Source organism: Myotis lucifugus, unplaced genomic scaffold, assembly GCF_000147115.1.
Source record: "Myotis lucifugus unplaced genomic scaffold, Myoluc2.0 scaffold_300, whole genome shotgun sequence".
NCBI classification, from domain to species: Eukaryota; Metazoa; Chordata; class Mammalia; order Chiroptera; family Vespertilionidae; genus Myotis; species Myotis lucifugus.
In genome coordinates, this window is record NW_005871348.1 from 803,806 (window position 1) to 813,512 (window position 9,707).

General features: G+C 54.9%; 1 protein-coding gene across 5 annotated transcripts; it reads right to left on the reverse strand.

Annotated features, from left to right (window-relative positions):
- Positions 1-536: 536 nt before the first annotated feature.
- On the reverse strand, positions 537-7,501 carry IRF1 (interferon regulatory factor 1). Of its 5 annotated transcripts, none has more exons than XM_006100151.3 (10): positions 7,285-7,501; positions 6,210-6,301; positions 4,871-4,970; positions 3,950-4,126; positions 3,776-3,825; positions 3,540-3,672; positions 3,230-3,352; positions 2,762-2,811; positions 1,777-1,912; positions 537-1,482 (listed from the first exon to the last, which is right to left on the reverse strand). In XM_006100151.3, the coding sequence occupies exons 2-10, from the start codon at positions 6,294-6,296 to the stop codon at positions 1,358-1,360; spliced, it is 981 nt and encodes a 326-aa protein (XP_006100213.1). In that variant the 5' UTR covers positions 6,297-6,301; positions 7,285-7,501; the 3' UTR covers positions 537-1,357. The 5 variants fall into 5 exon arrangements, with proteins under 5 accessions (XP_006100213.1, XP_023619557.1, XP_023619556.1 ...); XM_023763789.1 differs by lacking the exon at positions 7,285-7,501 and adding an exon at positions 5,085-5,249; XM_023763788.1 differs by lacking the exon at positions 7,285-7,501 and adding an exon at positions 5,085-5,283.
- Between the last annotated feature and the right edge of the window lie 2,206 nt (positions 7,502-9,707).

A 9,707-nucleotide genomic window follows, 5' to 3' on the forward strand; every position in this document is an offset into this window, starting at 1 on the left:
GGTTCTTCCATTGCACTGGCCACATTTCAAGCACTCCGTTGGCACATGTGACTCTGCCACTGCCTACTGTACATGTCCATCTCTGCAGAAGCCGGGCAGCAAGGCCCGGCACAGCAGGCCTCGGGAGCCTTTTCTGAGTTGCCGTCTGTCCCGGTGCCCATGACTGCGCTGCACCTGTTGTTCACTTTTGGGAATAGAACCCAAGTGCACTTGCATTTGAGTTCAGCAGACAGACAGCCTACAGCACATTCCTCAGAACTCAAAACCCAACACTCCCCAAACCCAAATTCAACTCACAGCCCTGGCTCTAACGCCAAGCCTCGACTATATTTACATGAGTATGTTCCTGTGCCATGGCTGTCCCCTCCGGCCATCTTCTCCAAGAACACAATTGAAAGGATCCTACAATAGGTGCGTGTCACCTCACCCCACAGTCAAGCTCAGGCAGGATGCCAAGAATGAGGCCATCAGAATGTCTACAGAAAGTAAACTCATCTACAATTTACAATTTATCTACAAATAAAAGGCCACACCCCTTAGAACAATTCACTTTTTATAAAAATACAATGTACATATTTACACACATGTACATATTATGGTCATATATGACTTAGTGGTTAGAAAGCTTTTCCAATTTTAAAAGTCATACCAAGGTGCTCACACTTCCCTCCCTGGGCCTGCTGAGAGCAGCTGCAGCCCGCCTGAGGGGCAGGTGGGCGCAGGACAAGGCACTGTATAAATAAACGCTAAGTTTGAGAACCCGTGGGAAACGTTAGTGTACATCTCTGATCAGAAACGTGGCAAGATCCACATGAAAAAGTGCCATGCTTTTCCCCCCAGCCCCTCAGCCCAAGCAGGGAGGGCAGGACTCGTTTGAGGCTGAGGGAACACTGTCCCGCAGGACCAATTTTTCCTTCACATTTCACTGACTTTGGAACAGCGCCCAGGGCTCAGCTGGGAAGGGAGGTGCTCTTTGGAAATAGGATTCACTTAGTGCAATTGTCTTAGTGCAGAGCCAGCCCCGGGGTGGTGCTGTGCTTTCCTGAGGTCACTGGTCTGCTCCCTCAGGGACAGCGAAACCCTCTCCAGGCAGCAGGGTTCAGAGAGAAAACCTGGAGGGCTGACTCCTGTCTGAGACCTCCACCTGACGCCAGTCTCAGAACCCCATTTTCCCAGGAGGCAGGGCCAGCTGTACCCCAGAGACCCTGTCCTGCCAGGCCCCGAGAAGCCACTGTCCCAAGGAGGGTGGCCCCAGCCCCACTCTTTGCACATCCAAGAGTCTTGCTTCTCTGCACCACAGCCACCATGATGCCAGGTCCTGCTAGCCTAGGAGAGCAAAAGACAGCCGGGGACCCAGCTATGGCGCACAAGGAATGGCCTGGATGGAGGACAGCCGGACTGGGGGCAGCAGGCTGTCCAGCCAGATGCTATCGATGTTCTTCAGGTCTGGGAAGGCGCGGTGTAGGCTCAGTCCGATATCCCCTAGAAGATGTGAAGAAGGTTGTATGAGGATAGGGGGGTTGGGAGGAGGTGAGTTTCCCCCTAACTCCCTCCCTGAAGGCCACAGACACAGCAGCATCTGATGTCCATCCCATGGCCGCAACACCCCTCTTCAGGCAAACTTAAAGGCATGGGCGCCACAGCTAATTTGCAAGCTGTCTGTACCCTGGTGAGTTCAAGGATGCTTTACCTCTGCTGCTCCCTGGCCCTACCCCCAAGCCTTCCCCTCCCTTAGCCCCCCACATGGTTCTCTCTTCTCCCTCAGGGGCTTCTTACCTCCAAGGCTGTCTGGCTCCTCCTTGCAGCTGAAGTCTCCATATACAGAGGTGGGCTGGGCCCCAGGTTCATTGAGCAGGTACCCCTTCCCATCCACATTTGTCGGCTGCCACTCCGACTGCTCCTGCTCCCAGAGCTGGGGACAGAGGAACAAGAGGCCATCAGCTCACTTCCAGTGCAGACTCACCCAATGGCCCTGCCCTAAGGAGCCAAAGCTTCCCAGCCAGGATCACACCCTTGGCCACTTTCTCAGATGGACAGACGCAGATGAGTTCACTTGGGACAGGGGCCTGGGAGGTGAGGGTCCGCCTTGGACTCACACTCCTCCATCAACCCCGGCACCGAAGCTCCTAGACTTTCCTCTCAACTGGGTAAGGACATGACAATTGGGAGAACGGCTTAAAGCAATGGCTAGCATAATAAGTCAAGAAAAGATGACTAGAAAAGCTAGAGATAAGAAACTACGCCCATGTAGTTTGGGTGCTGATGGAACAGAGCCTGCATACAACTGCAAAAACTCCTTTATATTCACTTTTAAAACAAAACAGAAAAAAACAACCCTAGAGGATAATTAGCTAAAGGAAAAATAAAGCCGCCATATTATAGATCCCCAAGGCTGATTATTGAAACCTGATGCGCGTGTCTCAGGCTAGCAGGGCTGGGGCATGTTGGGGCGGAGGATGCAGGCCAGAGACCTGGTCCTGATGGTGGCTGACTCAGAGCTCTCCGGGGCCCTGAGGCCTGTTCCAGGACAGTCTGTTGGAAACCGGGCATCCCTCCTGTCCTCACTTCCGCAGTGTCTTTCCTCCAAGGAGGGCCAGCGGTCCCCAGCCGTACGGAGATGGCACTATGCAAGCAGCCAGGTCATAGCAGTAGCTGCCTAACCCCCCACCCCCACCACCACCGATTTGGAAGCTCTCATTGGTTCTCTCCTCACTGAGTAGCAGCTACTTCAAAAGAGTGCCCAGGGAGGAAGGGGCTCTACCTTCATGATGTCCTCAGGTAACTTCCCTTCCTCGTCCTCATCTGTTGTGGCTGTGGATGCAGAAGAGCGGAAAGGTTAGCTGGCAGTCAGCCAGGCTCCCCTGCCCCTATACACACATACACACACACACACACACACACACACACACACACACACCTCCCAGTAGACATTTGCCTTGCCTGCCCCGCAGATTCCAGAACAGGACACTCTCCTACTGATTCAGCCTCCCAAACCCTGAAGCCACACCTCTTCCTACTCCCTCGCTTCCTTCCTCACCCTCGGAGACTGGGCTGCAGAGAAGCCAGGAGAACCAGCAACCTTAGATCAAAATGCAGCCCCTGGCCCCCTTCCTCTTCTCTCTAGCCTGCTGCCGCCAGCTCTGGAGTTCTGAGCATCTTTTCTCCACCAGGAAACCCTTCCCAAGACCTGAACAGTCAAGCAGGCAAGCGAGGCCCCAGCAGCACGAACCTTCAGAGGTGGAGGGCATGGGCGACACCTGGAAGTTGTACAGGTCGCTGGTGCTGTCTGGCACGATTTCCATTGGGATGTGCCAGTCGGGAAGAGTGCTGGTGACGGCACATGGTGACAGTGCTTTAGGACAGCAGAAAGCGCAGGTCAGAGCTGTGTGCTTTCTAGTTTGCAGGACACCCAGCATCCCCTATCCCGTAGCCTGCTCCAACAGGCCACCCAAAGCACGTTGCCTCCCAGATCCAAGAGAAAAGAGCTCCCCCCACCCCCTCCGACCTGTACGGTCCCTGCCAGGCCCCGTCCATCTCACCTGGAGTAAGGGCCCGCTCAATCTCCAAGTCCTGCCCCATGAAGCCCTGTGCTGTGTAGCTGCTGTGGTCATCAGGCAGGGTGGAGCTGCTGAGGCCATCGGAGAGGGTATCAGGGCTGGAGTCCCCGTATGACTGCAGAGGGAGAAGAGCTTAGACCAGGCTGCCGTGGCACTTCTTCCACTGCCCAGCCCGACTCACAGGTGGCCAAAGACTGGCTGCCTAGGACCACACTCACCTTCCTCTTAGCCTTGCTCTTAGCATCTCGACTTGACTTGGACTTTCTCTCTGTGGAAGAGACAAGCTGTAAGCCTTGGTACAGGCACACCAGCCCCAGTTGCCTTCCTCCCTTCCTCCTGCTTTCCCTCCCTCCCTGCCGAGGGATTCTTGAGGAGCCAGAGCCCTTGGATACCTTTCCTCTGGTTCTTGGTGAGGGGTGGGAGCATCCGGTACACCCGCACAGCTGAGCTGCCTTTGTTCCTGCTCTGGTCCTTTACCTCCTCAATGTCTGGCAGGGAGTTCATGGCACAGCGAAAGTTGGCCTTCCACGTCTTGGGATCTGGCTCCTTTTCCCCTACTTTGTATCGGCCTAGTGGGCAGGAGAGTGAAGAGGATGGTCAGGGCCATAGGTGGGGATCCTCAGCCAGTGCAGTCAGGGAGGAGGAAGGCAAGAGTTTCCCAAGCTCTCATGCTGCCAGGGATCCTCACTGGTCAAACCAGTAGGTACTCCTGCGTGACACTCTGCTGGCCCTGGACCCTGGGGTTTCTCAAATGCCCAGGCTTGTATACGTAGACACATCCAGCAAGCCTCACGGACGGGCCCAGCTGGAAGCACTAGAGCACTCACATACCCGAAAGTGCTCTTTGTCCTGGACCATGCCCAGACTCCCTACTTGAGCTGTCAGCATCCAGAGGGTAGGGGCTGGGGCTTATCTGATATTTCCAAACATGGGAGTGGGTACAGAGTAGGCATCAAAGAACAGTTACTGATAGGTGGGCTGACTGGTCTGAGATGGGCCGAGAGCCCCACCCCTCTGGGATAAAAGGAGGCCACCAACAAGATGTGCCTTTAGCCAAGGACCTCAAGAAAAGAAGGCCTGGGTCTCTTAATATCTTGGCTCACAGTTGCTTTTGCCAGGGAGAACTTTAATCCAGCCACAAACTCCTTGAAACAATGGCCCCTCTCCAAAGAAATGCAGGTCTGCCCTCTGCCCCCACCCCCAATTCTGTATGCCATCACAGGGAGCTCAGAAAGCCCAGTGAGAGCCTCTGTGTTAACAGAAGTGCCTCCCCCTATCCCCTCCCGGGCTCCTCCTGGGCAAGAGTCACACACCTGTGTGAATGGCCCAGCTCCGGAACAGACAGGCGTCCTTGTTGATGTCCCAGCCATGCTTGGCAGCGTGCTTCCATGGGATCTGGAAGGTCATCTCCTCCTGAACGGCACACACACATGTACAGAAGGTTGTGTCAGCTCAGAGGCTACAGGCTTTTAGTCGGAGTCTGCCCAGCCACCCAGGTCTGGGAAAAGGCTGACTTCCCCTTTTCACCCTGGCCACTGGCTTGGGTTGACCCATCCTGAGATTGGCTTGAACAGGCTGCTGCATCACTCTGGATCTCTCAGAAGGGGCTATGGGTTCAGATGAGCTGTGGCACCATCAGCTCAGCAAAAACCTCCCTGTGCCTGTTACAGATGTGCTGGGTGGCATGCTTCTCTGGCTTGTCAGCATGGACATGGAAATGAGAACTCTGTCCATTAGATGGGGCTGCTCAGGACACCTTAGGGCCACTGGCTCCTCCACGGGGGGTTCTGGCGGTACACCTGAGGAAGCCCTGGGCCAGACATGGATGCTGTCTACCCTGTGTGGCCCTGGCACTGGCACTCTAACTCTGTCCTTCACTGTTTTCTATGAAACAAGAAAACACAGTGGCATATGTAAAGACTAAGGTCTCACTGTTCTCGTGGCTTAACAGTATGGATTTCTGAGTCAGACTGCTCAGGTTCAAGTCTTGGCATCAAAGTCATTATCTATCTCTCAGTGCCTCAGTTTCTTTACCTGAAAATGGAGATATTAAAGGATCTACCTCACAGGGCTATTTTAAGGGTTAAATGACACAATGTCAGTAACGTACTTCGCATGTTGCCACACTCACTTGTAGTGAGTGAACAGCATGCAGTAGCTGTTATTATGAATACTGTTGTTATTAGGTCTACAAAGCCTGTGATGCCCTTTATTCACCAGCAAGAGATTTCTTGGGCCTGGGCAACTGGTGCAAGGTTAACTCTTGGGTCACCTGGTGAGCCGTCACCTTCCAACTGGCAGTGCCATTTGTCTGAGTAGAGCCCTGCTGGGTGAATTTTTATGGGTCTCCTTCAGGAGAGATCAGAACTCCAGCTCTTCGGATGCTGGAAGAGACTAGCTGCTGGGAACTGTCAGTGACCTCGGGTAGGTGCCCTGTCCTTACCTCAAGAAGGAAGGAAGGAAGGAAGGAAGGCAGAAGTCAGGCAAGTGAGGCCCAGGGCTGGGCCTGGCGCACTCCCTGCACGCAGGACCCGCTGGGAAACACATCTGCCTCCTCCCTATCACTTCCCTTTTTGAGCTGCATCTGCAGCTTTGGTCCCCCAAAGAACATGGGTTAAAATGTGGCAGAAAAACCCAAAGAGTTACACTCACTTTATTAATCCAGATCAGCCCTGGGATTTGGTTGGAATTAATCTGCATCTCTAGCCAGGGTCTCATGCGCATCCGAGTGATGGGCATGTTGGCTGTAAAGAGAAGACAGAAGGCTCCCGTTTGAGTCTGTTTGAGCAGCCCCCCGGCACTACTTTGCTGCACCCCAGATCATTCAGTTACCTTCCCCGCCCTCAACCAGGTGGCAGGTAATACAATCACGGGGGAGGAGGCTTATACTGAAATAAAACTGCCCTCCAAATCTTTTTAGCATCTGAGGCAACACCATTCTGCCCCTTCCCTCCTGCGCAGTCCTGGGAAGGCTGGTGATAGTTGCAGGATTTATGTGCAGGAAAAAGAGACAAAATACACGGGTATCTTAATACCAAAACTTTTCTTCCCAAACTCAGATCCTTTGGGAAGGTAGGGGCTTCTTTTGCTTGATGCCAAGAAATTTCCCCACTTGAGATAAAGCTGTGCACTTTCCCTCATGGGCGAGCAGTCTCCCTGCATCGGAGACATCCTCCCCCCGCACCGTCGCCCACAACAGTGCAGCGGCCGCGAGGCGCAACCCTTCCTGCCTGGCTCCTGTCCTCCGCGAAATGAACCAAACACCTGTGACGCCTCCTCCCGCTGCTGCGGCAGGTTCTCCAGCCGCCCAGGGGAGCAAGCCCCAACCCTGCCACCTGCATGGACAGCCCGAAACCTGGGGTCTGGGCGCGAGGCACAGAGCACCCATGCACGGACGGACACTCGAGTCCCCGGCCCCGCCTCGCGGGATGCGCGCTACGAACATACCCCGCTAACCAGAGCTCCCCCCCCCCACCCCCCCAAGGCTCTGCGCACACAGATCTGCGAAAAGCGGCCGGGCGCCCGCAACCTCGCGCGCCGCCCGCCCTCCCTGCGCAGCAGCCCGCCGTTCCTCCTGCGCCCTCCCGAGCCCGCGCGGGAACCCAGGCAACGCCGCACGCCCGCGACTCTCCCGCCTGGGGTTTTCAGCCCCCACTTCCTGGTGCCCCGCGTCTTTGTTCGATGCCACCCGTCCCCCCTCCCTCCCCCGCGTCGAAGGCAGGCTCACCTCTGCAGCGGGCGCGAATGGGCGGCGGGATCCGAGGGTCCCGAAGCGGTGAGCGCGATTCCGGGTGGGAGCAGGGAGAAGGCAGAGGATGCCCGGGTCGCGGGGCCACTGGGCACGGCTGGCCTTGGCTGGGCACGGCTCCCGCTGGCCTCGGCTCGACCGAGCTCGGACGCACGTCCTACCTCGTCGAAGGAGTGGCGCGATCTGCCAGGGCAGCGGCGCTGGCCCGCAATCTAAACACTTAGCGGGATTCCCCCCAGCCCAGGCCCGGCCCCGCCTCTCAGAGCGCCGCGAGGGCGCCGATTGGCCGGCGCCGCCCCATCATTTCGGGGAAATCAGGCTGTTGTAGAGCTAGCGGCGAAGGGGAAGTACAGGGCGGCTGCTTCTCCCCACCCCCGCCGCCGCCCGCCCGCCCGCCTCCTCTCTACCCCCACCCCAGCTCTTCCCCGAGATAGGCTGTCCAGGAAAGCCGAACGCTCCTGGCCCGCAATTACTCCCCAGCCCGCCTTCTCCCAGCCTGCTAGCCCCAGAGGCCGGCTCCTCACCCTCCTCTTGGAGGTGCAGACGTCTGTCCGCGGAGCGCAGGTGAGGTGATCACCGGGCACCTGCCTCCTTCTTCAGAGTGGACGCGGGATTAAATTCCTGAACCCCCGCTGGTTCCTCCAGCCCGCTAATGGGATGTCAAAAAGGGCGGGTTTCATTGCCCCCTTCTTGAGGGGTGACCCACCTCCCGGTCACTCACCTGCCCTGTAGAAGTAAAGGAAAGCCGAGAGCAGGCTGCTGCCTGGGCCAGTTGGGCGAGAGGGAATCTCAGTCTGGCCACTGATGGCGCAGCCTGCCAGCGGACTCGGGACCTCAATTTCCTCAACCTCAAAATAACGGCCCTCCCTCGCCGGTTTACAGCGACAGGAGAGATCATCTGTAAAGCACCATGGGCAGCAGATGCTCTGTGGTTTGCGAAATCCCCGGCTAGAGTCTCATGGTGACCAGGGAGACACTTCTCCCCCTTCTCTGTCTACATCCTTGGGGCTGTCCCACAGCTGGCCTCGGGGAAAGGGTAAATAAAGAAGGGCTTCATAGAAGCCAGGACTGCCAAATTGGGGGGCGAAGAGGGGGGATAGCCTTGGTCCCTCCTAGCACTACAGCCTTAGGCCACCTCCACAGCCTCAGGTGGCCCTTGCGTGGGAGCTCCTCGGTGGCAGCGTCGGTGTTGTCTCTGGGTCCTCGAGGCTTGGCCCAGAGAGGTTCTGGGCAGCCTGGGCAGATTTAGGGCTGGCCAAGGCCATGGGTATGGCCAAAGGGTTGGGGAGCCCAGGTCCCAGGCCATTTGGGAAGGGTAGCTAGTTAACTTTTCGTGCTTACAACTTAGACCTTGCCTTACCTGTGTACTCCTAGAGGCTGGGCTGCGTGTTCATTTTTCTATTCAGAACTCTGGCCCAGCCGACTCCTGTCTTCACCTCCCCGAAGCTGCTGACTCAAGTAAATTGCTCTTCCTGGAGAGACTGGTTGTGTCAGGCCCTTCACCCCAGCTCTCGCTCCACAGCAGCACCCAGCTGCAGTGATGCGGGCTATAAACAGACATTGATGCGGCATTCCACCTGTCCGTCACTCTACTTCTTTCCACCGAGGAAATGAATGAGTTAAGCCAATTCTGGTGGTGGGTGCAAAAGCTGGAAGAGGCAGGAGGAACTGGGAGGAATGAGCCTTGCTGAGTGTTAAGCAAAATGGGAGACCAAGACCCTCTGAGCAAGAGCAGAAATAACTGGCTCCTGAGCTGTGAAGTCTGTTCTCTGTGCAGCAAATGGATGGTCCCTAAGAACCTGACATAACCGCTGGAAAACTCAGAATGAGATTAGGGAGAGGAAGTTTGCATCTCATGTGGTCTTGAGAAATTGACCAAAATGACCCTGTGAAGGCAACAGGAGACTGTAAAAAGTGCTTTAAAACAAGAACTTTATATCAATTCATAGGTAATCATCCATATGTATACATGAATATATATTGAGCATCTTTCCATGTTGTGAAATGTACTTCTGCAATATCGTTTTCAATGGGTACCTATTATTCTATCATAAGGATAAATAAAATTTTACCCAATTAATCCCCCATTGTAGGACATTTAGGTTATTTCCATTTTTTTTCATAATGCAAGCAACACTGTGTAGCTAAATCTTTGCACACATCAATAATTTTTTGCTTAGGAGAAATTCCCCAATGTTAGGATTTACCAATGAAATTGTCATTAACATCTCTGAAGTGTTCTTTGATTTTTTTTCTCTTTAACTTTTAACTTTAGGGATTCTATTGTATCTTGAAGCCTGTAAGAGAATCTGCTTGTCGGGATTGGGAGTGCTATACTCCAAATAGGTGAAATAAAGCTTCACCTGTTGAAGTACAATTTTTATTGGAACTGCTCTTGATGA

What these genes read in the sequence shown, in the direction of transcription:
- IRF1 (XM_006100151.3), bottom strand. Translation starts at nt 6,296, where the DNA reads ATGCCCATCACTCGGATGCGCATGAGACCCTGGCTAGAGATGCAGATT. An exon ending in GGCTGATCTGGATTAATAAA is followed by an intron (nt 4,971 to 6,209) that starts GTGAGTGTAACT and finishes TGTGCCGTTCAG; the next exon opens with GAGGAGATGACCTTCCAGAT. An exon ending in GAGCTGGGCCATTCACACAG is followed by an intron (nt 4,127 to 4,870) that starts GTGTGTGACTCT and finishes CCTGCCCACTAG; the next exon opens with GCCGATACAAAGTAGGGGAA.